General features: G+C 31.3%; 1 protein-coding gene across 1 annotated transcript; it reads left to right on the top strand.

The window, feature by feature from the left end:
• Nucleotides 1-2,927: 2,927 nt before the first annotated feature.
• LOC110110361 lies at nucleotides 2,928-16,286 on the top strand. The gene is made up of 3 exons (XM_020841788.2): nucleotides 2,928-3,138; nucleotides 15,070-15,421; nucleotides 15,487-16,286. Exons 1-3 carry the CDS (start codon nucleotides 2,970-2,972, stop codon nucleotides 15,851-15,853), a joined length of 888 nt encoding a protein of 295 aa, XP_020697447.1. The 5' UTR covers nucleotides 2,928-2,969; the 3' UTR covers nucleotides 15,854-16,286.
• Nucleotides 16,287-18,350: the final 2,064 nt, after the last annotated feature.

The raw sequence follows: 18,350 nt of genomic DNA, 5'->3' as shown, positions 1-18,350 counted from the left end.
TCATCGCTTGGACCTTCTTTCTCCGCTAAAAGCCTACTATTAATTTAGAGAAACGGCCTCAAGGTGAAATTCTCATTGTTAAGTGTTGGATTTTGTTGATTGTATTTAGCATTTAAATCTCCTTGAAATTTGAATGAATAGCTTTGGTTAATTTCTCTATTGCTAATCTTTGGCCTAAGCAAGTTAACTTTTCTAATTCTATCTTGCATGATCGAAATAAACTTATAAGAGCAAACTTAAACAATTCTCTTTTTAATTTTAATCGTAACTCCTAGTAGTTTCACATCACAATGTATACTTAAAAAACAAAAAAAATTACAATAACACAAGCATGCATACAGAACGAAAAGGAGAAAAAATTCACACAAAAATCGGCCTTTTATCTATACTATATGGGATTCATTTTAGGAAAAACTTTTGTTTCGAAATAGGCATTATGATGCGTAAGCGCCTAAGCGGGCCTTTATCCACAACAAAAAAAATTACCTGTGCGTCGAGAGTAACCAGCTCGCTTGTGTTAATTTACTTATTTAGTTGTTAATTTAATAAGTATTTAATGTATAATTAATTAGTTCATTATTTTTTGAAATAACTAATTATTTAACTAATACTCCTAAAAATTTCATGAATTATTTAATTAATTTTACTGATTAATTATACAATTGATTATCTCATTAGTCACTTAAATATTTTACTACTCATTAATTATTATTTACACTATTAATTATATAATTTCTATATCAAATTATATTAATTAAGCTAATTATATTAAATTTTAATTACTAACTATACAATTGATTATTTAATTAAGTCAGTTTAAATTATTTATTTATACTCCTAATTATTAATTTAATCTAATTAATTGTTAATATTTTAAATTATATTAATTAATCTAAATTAGATTTATTTCTAATTTAGATGGTAGGATGTTTAGGATTTGAGTTTTAAACTTAATTTATATTTTAAGTGCAAGTTACCTATTAATTTCAATTGTAATTATCTTCAATAAATTATAATTACAAAATTAATATAATTAAAAATAGTTTAATTATTAAATTTCTTATTAATTTTAATTATTTACAAATTAAATTTTAATTATAATTATCAATAATAAGTAATCATTATACATAATATAATTAGAATTTAATTTAATTATCAATTATTCTGAGTAATTAATTAATCATTAATTACACTATTTTTTGTTTAATTTTAATTAAATTAGTTGAATCAAATTAATTAATTCTTATGATATTTCTCTGCTAATGAAATGGCCGCCGATTTCAAGAATTTTTCTGCTCTATCCTGATGTAGCTGTAGGCCTAGGGTTTGTTTTTCCTTTTTTATAATTGTTTGTACCTGTTCGGCTTTGTCTGCTTTGCGTGTGAGTTTGAGGTAAAGTTTTGAATGAGTCGATAAAAGACTTCAGTTTCATTTGGGACGGCTTTCTTACTGCTTCTTAAACCAGTTTTCTAGTACAAAAATTAAAATTTTGTACTAAAAATTTGCTTTATGAAGTAGTAAAAAAACCGTCCGAAACGAAGACTTCTTCGCTTCATTCGATGACACTCCTTCCAGTAAGGTTGGAAGTCACGACAGATCGCCATTATTTTGTTGGATCGGAAGTAACGACGATGATGGGAGGGAGCTCACTTGTTGCGAAGGTAAACATTTTCTCTCATTCATGCACTTCTTTGGCAAAATACTGTAAACCTGCCAAACTCTTGGATTTAGTAAATCCAAGATTTACCGTAAAAAGGTGTTAATGGTGGATTTATTCCGCCGTGAGATTTATGCCGAGTCAAAATCTTGTTTGGCAGATTTACGTTAAATCCTGCTCAAATCCTGCATAAATCCTGTTGCCAAACAACCCCTATTTTTTTTTTTGAAACTATGAAACTTGCTTGAATTAAATTGATTAAATTGACTCAAAATCTTAATCTATTTGGTCTGATTTGAAGATAACTGACTTAAACAATAGCCTTAATCAGTATTTAAACCATTGTAACCTAAATTTGATGCATAACATTAAAATATAGACTATTTTCATTTTTAAAAAATTTTCAAAATTTTTGCTTTCATCAAAATTAGTACTCTCCTACCTATATAGCACCCTCATGACAAAACAAATCTCATGTGTAGAGACTATTTTCATTTTTCATATTTTTCAAATTTTTTGCTTTCATCAAAATTAGTACCCTCATACCTATATAGCACCCTCATACCAAAACAAATCTCATGTGTTTACAAAACTAACACCCTTCTACCTAGATGACCCTACGACATCAACAATATCATCAAGCCTTTATCCCACTACATGGGTCAACTATATAAATCATTTTTGTCCATCATGTCTTGTTAAGAGTCAAATTCTCATTTAAATCTAATTAAAAAGATTATTTCTAATATTTCTAATCAAAGTCTATCTATGTGACACTCAAATATCAAAATTTGCTTTTGTCAAATTTGCAGCAATTTGATCATGGCCCTCATAAATAAATGGATTTGGTAGTTTAAAAAAATGGCATGATTGCTAGATTTGTAAATAAATAAGTTTTAAATGTCATGTATGTAATTCCCCAGTAAAATATTTATTAAATTAATAGATTTGGCTTGAATCATCTTGAAAGTCAACTCAAAATCATTTAGATTCAAATTGACTCAAAGTTGGCTCAAGTTGAAATCATATTTTCAATTCTAAATCAAGCTGGCTTGCTTGAACTCTGACTCACATCAACCCTAATATGATGGTTTTGTTACGAGGCCATGAAGAGTGGTGGTGCAGCTGTGCACTGTTTTGATGAAGTGTTCATTAGGAGAGCTTTGAACCTTATCTTTTTTCTTTTTCTGTCCACTTAGCCAACACGCATGCTGTTATAGGAAGAAGGGGAAGATGCGCAATCAATATCTAGGTAAAAATCTTCAAAAATGATCTGAGTTAGCAGTTGTATTTTGCAGGCCTTAGAACATCAATGGATCTAGAGACGGAGAACCATCTTGCTGCCTTATTGGTGGAAGAGGCTAGGAGATTGCGACGGGAAGCTGAAAAAGATGGGGTGCATGTTTATCTCCAGAAGCCCAATGTAAGAGGCCGCCCAAATTCACGCTTCCTGACTGCTACTGTTCTTGGTGTTGAACAAGGTTAGATATGTTATTTCACTAAGTTTTCTTTTCAAAAATTGCTTTTAGATACAATGTTGAACTAGGTTAGTTATGTTATTTCACCAAGTTCTCTCTTAAAAAATTGCTGTTAGATACAATGGAAGTTTTATAGTTAGGTGAATTTATTAAATTTTTTTTTTATTGTGTGGTCTTCTTATCTGTTGTTTTATGGAAGGAAGAACTAGATAATCGTTCTGTATCAGTTGACTAACATGTAATTTGGGAAAAGTATAAAGAAACATTGAGGACAGGAAATTTTCAAGGAAGTAGGCTTTTGTTTTTCTTTTACTTGCTAAACAAGGATGTTTCTGCAACAGAGATAGAGTGATATTTTCACAGGGTGAAGTAGTGTGGCTCTTTAAAATTTCACTTAACCTGAAGTTTACTCACTTTCAATTAGGTAATATAGATTTCTAAAACTTTGTAATTAGTTTTTTTAGAATTCATCTTGATTTTTACTCACTTATTAGATGAGTTATTCATAAGGTTCATTCTCTAAAATGTTGCAGAATGAACCTAAAATCTTCATTTAGCATCGTTTTCACTGTCATCATTATTAATAGTCTTTCCCAATCATTGGGGTTGCCTATATGAATAATCCTCCATTCATTCAAGTCAAGGGTTGCATGAGATTTTGATTGTAGTTCACAAAATCACTTTTGCATAAATTATAATCATGTTACCTTTGATTTACATTTTTTTGCCAATTGCTTTTGTGTGTTAATTCTATCTATTGCCTTATTTATGAATTTCCGTCTCTTTGCGTTGTATGCCACAATCTTTTTTTCCTTTTTTTTTCACTGACCCAATCTACCGTCCTCTAATGTATTAAATTTCTGCCACTCCTGTTCTACTTTTAGCGCATTTCCATGCAACATACTTTTTTACATTCATTTTCAGCTTTGTTATGAATGAATTCTATGTTACCTAACACTCAAATTCATATAACATAAGCAATTAAATTATTAATTTTTTTAAAAAATTTATTAAGTTTCCATAATGTTCTCATATCATGTTGTACTTCTAAGAAATATCTATTTGGGTCTCTTAGCATTAAAACTAAAACTTATGCCCTCCGTGTATATATATATATATATATACATATTCTTGCTCACACCTTTGCTTCTTTAATCTTTCAACTATGATATTTATTTATTTTTACAATCACTAAAAGTGCATATCATATTCTTGCTCTTTATTTTTATCAAATGCTCAACTTTTTTTTTTTTCCCGATATGTTTCCTCCATTTTCCCAATTTCTTTTTTACTTCATAAGATGTGGCACCTATTAGATCTATGCCATATTTAAGTAGCATACAATTGTGAATCTTATATTGAATTTATTTTATAAGCATCTATATAATCAATATATAGATTACATGGTTAATTTTGATCTTTGATGCACCTTTTGTAGTAAGCTTCTCTTTCAATTATTTGGTCCTTTGTTTCTGAAGAATTTCATTGCGAGTGTTTGTTGACTATATTATTTCAAAATCTCCTGACTCTTTAAATGCCATTAAATATTCCATGTAAACTTATGGCATTACCTTAACATCTTAATTAAAGCTAGCTTAATTTCATTTTTTTATGCATCAACAATATAATTTCATTAAAACTTATGGCATTACCTTAACATTTTATTTTTCTCTTCTAAAAATTCTTTTCCTGAAACTCTCAGTTACTAGTTTTGTAAAATTATCATCATTTTAATTGAAAGTTTTAGCTAATTCTTGATTTTCTTCACACTTACAACCGGTTCAATAAAAATCTTGGCCTCTATTATCTTGACTTATTTATTATAGACCTCTTTATTCTCACCTTAGAATTTAGTCTACTATGTATATTATCTAGAGTTATATTGCACCGATACGGATACAACGACACTGATATGACACGATACGGATACGGGACATGCCAATTCTTAAAAATATAGGATATGGCGCGAACACGACATTATAATTTATAAATTACACGTAAAAATTAAGAAAGTAATCAAAACATAATATTTGAAATTACAAAAAAAAAAATGAAAGCAAAATCATTTGTAGCCTTGTAGCTTATAATATCAAAATAAAATTAAGCATTAAATGTCTAGTACAATAAAAAAAGCATAAACATAAATTGTCTAGCTGATGTGAAACGTACATGCGATGATGGAGTTACTTTAAGAAATTAACAAGAACAATTTAAACAAATAATCCCAAAGTAAAATTATCACTTATAGCAAAAGATTGATCCTTGTAATTCGTGTTCTTTAACTTGGTTAGGCAAGGTAGAGCAAGATCAATCAACCAAGCAATTCAAGAAACACAAAGAATAATTGTAAAGCTACGATGGTAACAAGAGTCCACAATTTAATAATGAAAACTTTCACCTTTGGAGCCCATACGCTCAACTAGTCTAGGCTTTAGCGGAAGAAGAGTCTCCACTTTAGAATCGAGGTCGCTCCGAGGAAGAAGGAACCTTAGATCGTCGTTCGTGGATAGGTAGCTTCCTGGACAGCACCCAATATGGGTATGTCAGGATTCGGTCTACACTTGGAGCTGCCGGATACTTTGGACAGCAGCCTGCAGTTTTCCTGGGTGCCGGCTAGCAAGTTCCCATGCTGGAATGAGGAGTGGGCAGCCGGTAGAAGATGAGGGGAAGGTTGAGGACCACGTGCAAAGAGTTTAGGGAACTCACGTTTGCATCACTTGGAAGAGAAAATTCAATAACAACGGAAGAGAGGGAAGCTGTTTCAGGTTCAGATTTTTGAAATCTGAAATTAAAACTGAAGAAATCGGGAATTAATTATGTGAGAGGAGGCATTTAAGAGGTGGTGATGTGGCAATTAAATAGAGGAGCAATGGGATGAGGTGGCCGGCCATATGGGAGAGAGAGATTTAGGAGTTATGAGAGTGGGGCCCAAGTTTAAGTAAGAAATTCAACTAAATCTGAATTTTAATTTCAGATTTAATTGGGCCTTAAGTAACTTTCCAAATTGAAATTGACATGAGAGGGAAAATTGGAGTTTGAAATTCAAATGGGATTAATTGCTAGTAACTGTTGGCTGATGGATTAAGCAATTAATCTAGCATTAATTGTTGACATTACACGGGTTGGGAAAACCAGAGGGAAACGGCGGTGAAGGCTGCAGGTGTGATTTCGGGAATCTGGGGGAAGAAAGGCTCACGGGTTGGACTGCTGGCTGTGGAGTTGAGAACCGGTGGGGAGGAGGGGAGATGGCTGCGTGGGGGTTTTCTGGACCGATGCCCAAAGCCTGGAGAAAGGCTTGGCCGGTGGGGTGGCAGCCAAAATGGCCGGAGGTTTGAGCAGGCCACGGCTAAATGAAAGCAATTGCAGGGAAAGGAGGAGAGAAAACAAAATACAGGGATTTAGACCACCACAGAATTGCTAACCTTGAATATATTCACTTTGAATTTCCACAAGATGAGATAATTCGAAAACTAGAACTCACTAAGAGATCTAGTTTTATCCGGCGAACTCACTAAGAGATTGTGGGGAAAATGAACTCACAAAGAGAACAAGAGCTAAATTTTTATTTCATCAAAAACTGCAATTACAATGCATGAGGCCTCATATAAATAGGCTAAAATGAGCAAATAAGAAATGACACAAATGCCCTTCTGGGCTACATAAGCGACTAAATGCCCATAAGGTTAAAAGTGGAAAAACATCAAAATAAATACGCTACTACATAAAATGACAAAATACAAGTCATGCTCGTGGCCGTCGATCTCCGGCGTCGAAAATGCTGACGATGTCCTCATCACTAGCACCTGAAGTTTCAACTATTCAATAGGAGTGCTATGATTAGCTTCTTTAGTGATTTGTCTTTGAACTTCTATATTATCTTCAATAAATATCATACCTTCTAATTCAGGCTCATCAAATGAAAGATTAGTAATTTCTAATATTCCCATATCATCAAGAGACTCAAATCCATGACGTAAATGAGAAAACCTCGCTCGCAGGCATCGAAGTAAATACGACGCGTCTTTTTTTTTTTTTCAGATTTTTTTTTTGTTTTTCAATGGACACACGTATCTGATACGATACGCGTCTCCTTTTAAAATTAAATGGTATTTTAATTGGATACGGCTTGACCGTATCCGACACATATTGGTGCCATATCGGAGGCGTATCCGTGTATCGGTGTATTGGATACAACACACCTTCATAAATAGGTGTATTAGTGCAACATAGATCTAGAGCTACAACATTGAATTTTTTACTATTACTTAATAAATATTATGTCTTAATAGTAGTTATTTTTTTCATTTTATGGAACAATTTTATTTTCTATAATAGTTTCTTTAACTTCTCATGCCATTAGCAAGACTTCTTAATTTTTAATTCTTTATTTGTAAATTTGCTAAGTTTTTATGGTCTCATTCTAATTTTATCAACAATTTTATTTATGAGGAAGGAAGTTTGGTTTCACTTTGTAGTTTTGGTATCATCATCATCATTATCCATTTTCAAATTATTTGGGTTACCTTAATGAGTTTTCATTTTTCATTTATTTTTCATTCATTAGTGGGATAAATGTTTGGTGTTGTTGTTGTTGTATGTTGATTGCTGGCTAACTTGTTAAGTTTATCATTAACACATCATTTTTAACTACTTCTATCCATTTTATTTTTGTTCCATTCTTTTTCCTTCCAAATCCAACAACACTAATTTTATATGCCCATCTAAGGGTGCAATTTCTAGCCTATATTATACATGTCCAAATCACTCGGGTTTATTTTATGATGTAAGCAATGCCCCCCCTCCTTTTCCCAGTTTCCTTTGCTTTGGGTTGTTTGGTTTATGCTCCCTGCTTTCCCAGTTTCCAGTTTCCCTTGCTTTGGACTGTTCGGTTGCTGCTCCTTGGCTTTCCCGGTTCTCTTTGCTGGGTTGTTCGGTTCCTGCTGTTGTCCCTTGGCCTTCCCGATTTTTCTGATGGGTTCTTACGTGCCTTTAATTCTGCTTTTTTCTCCCCTTTTGGTTGGCTATAGTGGGTTACTGAGCAGTCTGAGCATGGCTTTTGGCCTCCTTTTCTTTCCTATTTATAGGGGCTGTTTGTGGCTATTTGAGGGGGAGGAAATGTGTTGATTTTTGGAGAATGAAACCTGCGGGTTTTCTCTAGCTTGCGAGCTAGTCTTCCCCCTCCATTCTTCTTCTAATTCGTCTCGGTCTTCTAACCTCTTTTTTCTCTCCATGGTAACCCTTCCAGTGTATATTTCTTCTCAATCTACAAAAATTTGTAAGGTTTCGTTATGTCTTAGTTAAGTTTGTTGTTGTGTTTGATTTAAGTATTTAGAAAGGAAGCGTTTATTTGCATACCTAGTAGGCTTATGTTTTTTTTGGTTGCATCATTTTAATTTCAATATGTCACTCTAATTATTCTTTTAATATAATCATTCCTTAGTTTAATTTTCTCAGTTGTACTACACATTCACCTTAACATTCTTATTTTCATTTGGCCTAATTTAACTGTCAATAACCTTTTTAGCGCTCAGCATTTTGATCCATACAATAACACCAACATAACTATAATTTTATATGAAAGATTTCTTATTAATTTCACATATTTTGGGAATGTTTTTGTTTTATAGAATATATGTTTAAGTTTTGATGATATTCTCTTGTTGCATGCTAATCTTGAGGTATTTTTTCATTTTAGTACCCCATCCTTAATTCTAGAAATAATATTCTTATCTATATCAACATTCTTCTATAAAGTAGATCCAAACTACTTAAACCTGTCACACTTGGTATCTCTTTATCTTATTATGATATTTCTATTGTTTGATAATTGTTAATATCACTCAAATCAAAATTGCATATCATATATCCTATTTTTATTTTACTAATTCTAAGTCGTATATCTTCTAAATATTTTCTCCATTATTTTAAATTTTCATTGTTTTTTCTCCAATAGATATTTCTCCTATTATATCTATGTTATCTACAAAAACATAGACAAAAGAACATGACTTTGAGTGTCATCTTTATTGCTAATTCACGAAAATTTTTAAATTCAATGTTCATCCTTGTTGTAAACCTATTGTAATTGAAAACTTGTTGGTCACTCCACAATTATTTACCTTGGTTAGTTCTCCATTTTACATATCTTTAAGAACATTAACACATTTTTGACTCACCATTTTTCCTTAATTTGCACTAAATCAATTCTTTTGATATTCATCCGGGTTTAAAAAATGTGAATAAAAAATTGAGGTGTTTATCTTTTAACTTTTTGTTGAACATAATGTAAACAAATTTGTTCATTCGTCCTATAGCCAATCGATTTATCATCTTTGTATGCAGTTGGTTGAACCTGCTCCAATTAAGTTAACATGGGAAAAGAAAACAAATAGGACATAACTTATTACAATTGCTTTTACATTGAAGGATATTATCTCCTAATTATGTCCACCAATATTCTATAAGAGAATGAAAAAGAAAGGATTAATGTGCATAAGAGTAGGAAGTTCTTAATTTGAACATTTAATTCTATAAATGAAATTTTTTTAGTTGATCATTAACTTTTAGATAGATAGCCTCTGGAATAGAGCTATTCATTAATACATATAACCCTATTTTAACCTCCCTATCCATCTGAAAGTTATTATCATGATAAAATTTGGGATTCAAGTAATATGTGGCAACACATAAATTTTGATATAATTGATATTCCCATTTTTTTATCTATAAGGCCCCATATTTTCTTATTAACAAATTTTTTCCCATTTAAATCTCTTATTATTTTTTCCTTTGTCTTATTCATAGCTTTATAGATGAATCCTATCACTATTGTCAATTATTTCCTCCATATATTTTTGAGTTAATTCTTTCAATCTATTTTAATTTTTAAATATTATGCACATTATTCTTTAACATCATCCTACACTTTCTTATGTTCTCCAATACTAAGATGTGTGCAACCTAAGTGATCTTTCAATTTCATAGCACCTAAAGTAATTTGCATTACAAAATTTATATTTTATGTAATTAGATCCCCTTTTTTTTGCTTCTTTTTTGGGCATGACTTGAGTGATATATTTTTAAGTTGAATATTTTCTTCTAGTGCCACCATCCATTCTAATAAACTAAAATAATAATAATAAAGAATATTAAAAAATTGTAAATAATTAAAAAAAAAACATTATTAAAATAAGACAATAAAAAGTAAAATAAAAATAAGAGATTTTAACTTAATTAAATCTTAAAACTAAAAAATTTAAACTTAAAACTAAAACAAAATAATGGAAAGAAGAATTAGTAAAAAATAAATAAAAAATATTCAAGAAAATAAACAAATTAAAAATAAAATGAAAAGTATATAAGTATAATATAATATAGATTAATACTATATTATTATATAATATAATAAAATGACTTTTATTATATATTAACTCATTTGAGTTATTTGTCTTAAAGGCCTTGAGGCATATGCCATAGATAAAAGGCATAAACCTCATCAGGGATAATGAGGTGTATGCCTCAAAGCTCAGTGTTCCTTAGTTTAAGGGGTGGATCATTTTTTTAAACCATGATATTCATTGTAATTAAAGGTGTTAGGCATCTATAAGGTGGCATAGTTGCCCAATGCCCAAGGTTCTAAATGTAAGGCTTGGCACTTAAGCAAAGTACTACAACAATAACACCACCACCACCACCAGCCTTTATCCCACTATGTGGGTCCGGCTACATGAATCATTTTTCTTTATTGTGTCCTGTTAAGTGTCAAATTTTCATTTAAATTTAATAAAAAAAGGTCATCTCAAATATTTTCTAGCAAAGTCTTTTTAGGTCTACCTCTACCTTTCTTTATATAGGTCAAATCCAAGACATCTACTCTTAACCGAGTCATCGGAAAGCCAATATTTTATTTGTCTAAACCATCTAAGGAGACTACTCAAGCGAAGTGAGATGCTAAAAATAAAAAAATTATGAGAATGACTTTTGGAGAGTATAATTTAATAATCATCACAATTAAATATATAAATGTAGAATGTAAAATTTGCATTTTCAAGTTTTTGTGTAGTTTCAAATAAAAAAATGACAAATTTTGTTAAAGAGATTGTCTAAAATAAAGTTCCCACAAGCATCAAAAGTTAAGTTTCAAGTTTAAATAGGTAGATAAATACATAAGTTGTTAATGGCCTAAGGTTAATCTAATGTTTGTTACTATCTATTTCATTTTTTTTCATCATCCCTTCCCTCTTCCCCATTATCAGATTTGTAGCCCTCCTTCCTATGATATGATTGTACATCCTTTAAATATTAATTAAAAAAAGTTTGCACCACAAACTTGAGTGCATGGGCGCCTAGCTCCTTTCACCAAGGCATTCGCCTAGGTGGTGCCTTTGTGATACTACTCACCTGGGAGCTGGTTCAAGCATTGGAGCCTCTCCTTGCCTCATCTCTTTGGTGTGCTTAGGTGAGCACTTAACTTACCTTTGATAATATTGGTGGTGTACTCGATCATGTCCTCTCAAATCAATAAAAATCATATGAGTGTCCTTTCTATGTTCTGTATGCTTATTTCATTAATTGTTTGAATATAAAAATCTCTTGCATGGTAAATCTTCTTGGCATGAAACCAAATTTGATTTTTCAAATTTAACATATATATATTTTTAGTGTATAATCCATTATTCTCTCTCAAAGTTTCATTCTATGCCCCTTAAATTTAATTCCTATATATACAATCTTGAAAGTCTCCATTATTCTTAAATATCGGTATTAAAATGCTTCTTTTTCAATTATTTGACATCATTTTATTCTTCAAAATTTTATTGAAAAGGTTGTTAACTAAGTCACTTCAGTTTCAATAGCTTTTCAAATTTCAACAAGTAACTCATATGGACATAAAAAATTTACCTTTATGTGTCTTCTTCATACCTAATCCACTTTGAAGTTCCAATTTACTTTACAACTTATCTAAGAAGGTTAACAACTTTTCAACTTTAGTACAGCTAAATGATGCATGTCAAATCTGCTCATCTTTTGTCATCAATTTTATGATTGTCTCATCCAAACGGCTATATTTTTTAAATTTCCGGAGTCATGACCAATCCAGTTATCTTCATGTAGAATGTCCGGATGTTCCTGTAGATCTCCCTGACATCGATTTTGCTCCTCATTTCTGTTGTTAATTTATGTGATGATTAACTTAACCGTTTTCTGTGATTATCATGAACTTTTCAGGTCAAAACTCCATCTAGATGCTATTTTTGCTCACACCCTTAGATCTAGATATTCACTAGCACCGTCTTGATCAACTACCTGTCTTTTCTATGTTGCCTGAAGCTTGATTAACGTCCCTTTATTCCCCTCACTCCATAGTGCAGTATTAACGGCAATTAAGAGGCTGAAGGGGACTTCTTCAGCCTGTTGAAATTCCTCGATTTTCTATTTGTTTCTATATTTTTACCTTTTAACACTATATATATATTTTTTTTTTCAAGACCTTGTTTTTAAGTGAAGCATTCCTTTTTTTTGATATACAAATACTCATTTTCTGTATTAAACTTTAGAAGAAAAAAAAATCTAGAAATTCCGTGTACCAAAGCAACAGGATAAGATGCTATAATTACTACTAAGAAAAACTCAAGCCAACGTATGAAGTTGGAATTAGCACTCATCCATAACTTAGGTTGTATAAGCTTGAGCTAGCCTTTGAACCACAAACCTAGTCAACTATGTTTCAAAAACATGCGTCATCCAGACATTTGGGATTCAGCATTATAAATCCACATTCTTCATTCATGAAATATTTATATGCTCAATTTAAATTTTTACTCAGTTAAGATATTTTCTGTGTTGCGTGGTTCTGAGTTAACACTTATAGGTACAGGAAAATGTCCTTGTAGATTATTTATGTAAAAATTAATTCTCAATTCTACACAGCAGGCGATAGAAAATTTAAGAGGATTGTCCATTTAAGTTGTTAATATTGATTATCAGTCTTTTAATATGTGGTTTTACCTATAAAATTAACCAAAGTTCTGTTTTTTTCTTCAAATTAATCCATGCAATTTTTTTCCCTGTTCCTTTTTGCCTGATAAATATTACTATCAGATTTGGGAATTATTATTCAAACTAACGCTGCATCAGTTTTTGTTAGTTGTCATTCAATTGTTCATTAGAGGGCCTTTCGGTTCTTATCTTCACTATACAAGCATGGTTGATTGTATCCTTTCTTAGTCGAGATTGAGGCTTCAGAATTACTGAACTGCTGCTACCCAGTGCTTATTATCCTAATGTTGCATTTCTTGCAGTATTAAAGTTTGTGGCTCGTTAGTCTTCCAATTTTCATTATAATGCTAATGTCATTATGCAGAATTTTGAAATAACATTATTTAGATGTGTCCAAAGATTTTGAAGGAGAATCTTGCATCTTTCTAACTTTATGGGTAAATAATTTTTGGGTCTCCGAGCTTTGACAATGTCTGATGAACCGGTAGATGATTTATTGCATAGGAGACTAGGACATGCCAATTCAGCTACAGTTAATAAATTGGGATTGAAGTCTCTTCTCCGGTTTCTGTCCTTTTTTTCCCAAAGATTTCTACGAATATGCTTTTTTGACATTGAAGTATGTTTTTTTGGAACTGCCATTCAAAAGGTAGGTGACTCCTTTTTATAGTTGAATGTGAAAGCATATACTGTTCAAAAGAAATTACTTTTTTTGACACCCTTCACTTTTGTCCTTGCTTTTAGAAGTTATTAGCGTGGAATCTTAAGGTTAATTTTGCACTTCAAATTGCCCATTTCATGATTGAATAGTTAGAAATTATATCGATTGCTAAAATGCCCTCATATATGATGCCATCGGTAGCATAGATTGTGGTGAAATTCCGCCTGCACTTGCAACTCATTACCTATGTCGAGCACACTGATGCTTATAGCCGTTTCTTGCTGGGAAATGAATTGGTGGAAATTCCATTTAGAGGTTAAGTGATGCAATTTGTAGTTATTTGCTCCTCATTGCTTCGAAGAAGATTTGAAATGTTAATATCTGAGCTTTTTCACAACCAAATTCTTTTACTTGGAACATCTTTTCAGAATTTTACAGCCACATGTAAGATTCTGCCTGATATATTTATACTATATCCTATTTTGAATTTTTTTTTAATGACGATGAATTAGTGTCTCAAAGGTATATTTTCTTGCAAGTTTTTGAGGAGCACTACCATGATTTTGACATGATCTATGTTTAATGTTCAAGTTTTATAATCAGTTCTTTGATAGGTTTCTAGATTTATGATTTTTTTTTTTTAATGTTTATCAGTGCTTTTATGCTAATTTTTGGTTGTACTGGTACTGTTATTATGGATGATGAGTATGTTTCATGTTACTACGATCATAAGGGAGTTATTGAATAAATGAAATTAGGAGGCTAATGCTGTTGAAGTGAATAAGGAGGTGAACCACTGCTCTTTTATTAGGCTAGTAGGACATTTTTTGTATGTCAAAATATCTAGTATTTGACTAATATTCACGTTATTGATCAAAACTGTTAATTTTAATTGACATTAGTCTATAGACGTCATTTTGAAAACTGTTAGCCAAGTTGGAGGACCTAAGGACCTAAGTAAGATACCAAAAGCACCAAGGACACAAAATATAGAGAAATTATTCTGTGCGGACACCGGTTAGAGAGAACCGTCCGGTTTTCTTTCTGTTTACTGTAAAAATGCAGTGAGAAAACATCGGACGGTTCTCCTGTCCGGTGTCCGCACAGAATAATTCATCCAAAATATAGGGCTTTTGAAATTGAGGAGCAAACTGAAATGCGCCTTAAACTTCGAGAACCTGATCTGATTCTCCCACTCTTTATTGTTGCATCGGTTATCTACTTTTTATCTTTTATTTTAAAGCGATGTACATTTTCTGCCCTTTTCATTTCAGCTAATCGAGCTGCTGAAATTAGCGAAATGTGGCGTGCAAGGGAGAAGGAACGTGAATTGGATGCTAAGCAACGGCATGGATCAAAAGACAACCGCACAGGCATGCATGTGAGAAATGGCTGTTTACATGAAAATTCGAAGCCCTGGCTTGAAAAAAATTCTGCTTTGGTGACTTCATTAGATAAATGCCGCAAGATAAATTCACCATCTGGAGGTTCTCAAACCAGACATGAAAATGATCAGGGAGATCACTCACGCCATTGTTCACCCAGTAAACCTTATTCTGAAGAATCTCTTTCCAGAGGCTTTGCTGGTCTTCATGATGATGACATTGAGGAATTCCTGCATTCAAGGTTTTTGTCATGCCATTAACATATTTTCATATTTGCTTCTTTTTTGCTGATGAATAATTTACCAGGGTGAAAAGAGGAAGAGGATCTGTTGGCTGTAGAATGGACGAGCCTGGTCCATATCTTCCATCAACATCTGCTGATCTTGATGAACCTTCTGCTAGCCCTGCCAAAAGGGCTGGGGAGGAACGGAAGCGCCGTATTCTTGTTGGTCCAGAAAAGCCTCATTTCCTTAAATCCAACCCTGCACATATAGGGGTTGGTTATTCGATGCGTCAGGCAACTGATGAGTGTAAATCAGAGAAGGATCCTTATGAAGAAAAGAGGAAATCGAAGAGGGAAAAGTCTGAAAGCAAGAGAAGGAAAGAGAAGTCAAAAAATCAAAAGAAGCACAGGAGGAGAGACTCAGGAAAGATAAAGGCAAAGTATGTGTAAACTTGAGTTACAAAGGAGCGATTAAGTCTGGATCGAAGCTGTATCCGATTTTTATGAGTGTATACTGCAAAAGCACAGTAAAAATACAGTGATAAATAATAATTGCGTTTTTACTTTGCTTTTACTGTGTACACTAAAGAAAATCGAACGGTTCTTTTATCTGGACTCCACACGTAATAATCTCTCGTTACAAAGATGTTACCTACTCCAATAAGTGGCCTGAGAAGCCTCTTAACGTTAAAGAAAATCTTTTGTTGTATTATATTTAGCTCAATTGTATTCTATTATAGGAACTTTCTTTGTAATGCCAATGAGGTCAATCTCCTTTGCATATTTTTTGAACAATCTGCTTAGCCAAATTCCCTAAATTGTATGAGAATGCTACTACATATTCAACTTAGGTATTGAAAATAGGTTAATTCGTGGATGGTCATCAATTTCTTATCACTAATGCAACAATTATAAGCAATATTGCTATTTTGGTACTCTTTCTTTCTCTAGTTGTCAGCCAAAAGTAGAAAAATATTTCAAAAACCATGGTATATCAACTTGTGGGGGCATTTTATTATTTCAAATATTCTAAGGGGTTGTTTGGTTATAAGTATTTTGTAAATATAAAAAATAGATGTAATGTATTTAAAACACTCAAAACAATCTGATTATCTGTATAAATATGGGAGGAATTATTATTTTTTTAATTGGTTGGATGTGAAATATGGAAGTTTGGTACATTATTTGTGATAAAGAATAGCATAATTTTTTATTTTAAAAAATTCATTCATTTTTTGTTATTTTTATATTTAGCTGATTATAAAAGAAAATTAAAATTTTAATAAAATATCATAACAAACTAAAATATTTTATCGAAAATGGTTAATCAAAATTTTTTGAATGGTAAAATTTTATTGATAATTGATATAAAGAAATCACTCTAATATTTGTCGAGGACATCACCCCTTAGTTCAGCTTTCCCTTCTCCATCAGATGGTTGTAGTCGCTCCCATAATATTATGTCTTCATCACCTTAAAATCACTAGAAGCCTTAACTAAAAGGACTGTTTGGGATGTCTATAATTTTTTTTTAAAAGTGCTTATAAAATTATTATTGAGAAAGTAAAATTTTAAAAATTATTTTGAAAAATATCTTCCAAACACAAGAATTTTTTTAAAAAATAAAAAAAGGTCAAATAAAAATTATGCTTATTTTTAAAAAATAAAATAGTACGAAAGCTATCCTAAATGAAACCTAAGGTTTCGTTTGGGATAGCTTTCTTAATGCTTTTAGAAACAGTTTTTTAGCAAAAAAAATTTAGTTAATTTTTTTTTATAGAAAGGGCAGTATGGTTAGTATAAGTTTACTTGTCCAAATTATAAAGAATGCAAAGTTAAATGTCTGAAAATATAAAATATAACAGTATAACATTAAAGATTGTAACATTATAATAATATGTTTTCTGTGCATTTAAACCTAACTCGAATACAAATTTTTAGAGCTATGCATAAATTATATGATAGTAAATTATCTATTCGATCAGTTTTTTTAAGCAATCCAACGAACTAATTGAAATATTTTCATGACATGCTAAATTTTATTTATTCTTACTGCAATACATAACTTAGGCTTCGTTTGGGACAGCTTTCTTTCATCTTCTTAAAGCAGTTTTCTAGTATAAAATTTTTAATTTTTTACTTAAAAATTGCTTCAAGAAGTAGTAAAAAAGCCATCCCAAACGAAGCCTTAGAATGATTGGTGAAACTATGTAATAATTTATAATTAATGACTCTAATTTTATTAAACACAAAAGATTATTTTCTTATAAATAAGCTATTTTTGGAATGCACTTCTAGTGAGATGGAACTTGACAAAATAAATTTTGAAAATGAGAGGCTTGTTTTGTACTTTAAAGTTTGGTTTGGGATGGCTTTGCTATTGATTTGTAAAGTTATTTCTAGTACAAAAATCTCTTGAAATTTGAGAAAAAACAGTAATCTAAAACTTTTCCATAGAAAGCCTAAAATTCAATGATCACATGAGAATCTCAAAGTTGGCAATTGCTATTAACATATGAGACACTACAGGAAAATAGTCGATTTTGGGTGATTTTCCTGTAGTGAGAAAAGTTCATAAGAATATAGGAAGGGATTAACATAATGAAATTAGAAATGCAAATATGAACATGCTTGCACATGAATTTAAATTATTTCTAGTGAAATTTAATGAATTAATTAGTGAAATGCATACTAGATTTATTAAAATTGTAAACTCATTAAAGTCATTAGACATAAAAATATATAAGAATGTTGATTTAATCCAAAATATTCATCGTTATTGTTTGTCTCTGGATTGGCGTCTAGAAGTACTCAGAATGATGAAATCTAATGATCTTAATTTCTACTTATTATTCACTCGATTGATTGCTTGGTTCTCTTTCAAGATATGAACATGCACCGACGATGAAAGAGCAGGAGACTCTAAGAAGAAAGTAAAGGAGAAGCA

Source organism: Dendrobium catenatum, unplaced genomic scaffold, assembly GCF_001605985.2.
Source record: "Dendrobium catenatum unplaced genomic scaffold, ASM160598v2 fragScaff_scaffold_421, whole genome shotgun sequence".
Taxonomy (NCBI): Eukaryota; Viridiplantae; Streptophyta; class Magnoliopsida; order Asparagales; family Orchidaceae; genus Dendrobium; species Dendrobium catenatum.
This window is presented reverse-complemented; position numbering and strand designations above follow the sequence as displayed.

Excerpts from the sequence above, each read along its gene's own strand:
- LOC110110361 (XM_020841788.2), top strand. The coding sequence starts at position 2,970 with ATGGATCTAGAGACGGAGAACCATCTTGCTGCCTTATTGGTGGAAGAG. Across the intron at positions 3,139-15,069 it reads TGTTCTTGGTGTTGAACAAG|CTAATCGAGCTGCTGAAATT; the intron begins GTTAGATATGTT and ends TTTTCATTTCAG. Across the intron at positions 15,422-15,486 it reads GAGGAATTCCTGCATTCAAG|GGTGAAAAGAGGAAGAGGAT; the intron begins GTTTTTGTCATG and ends ATAATTTACCAG.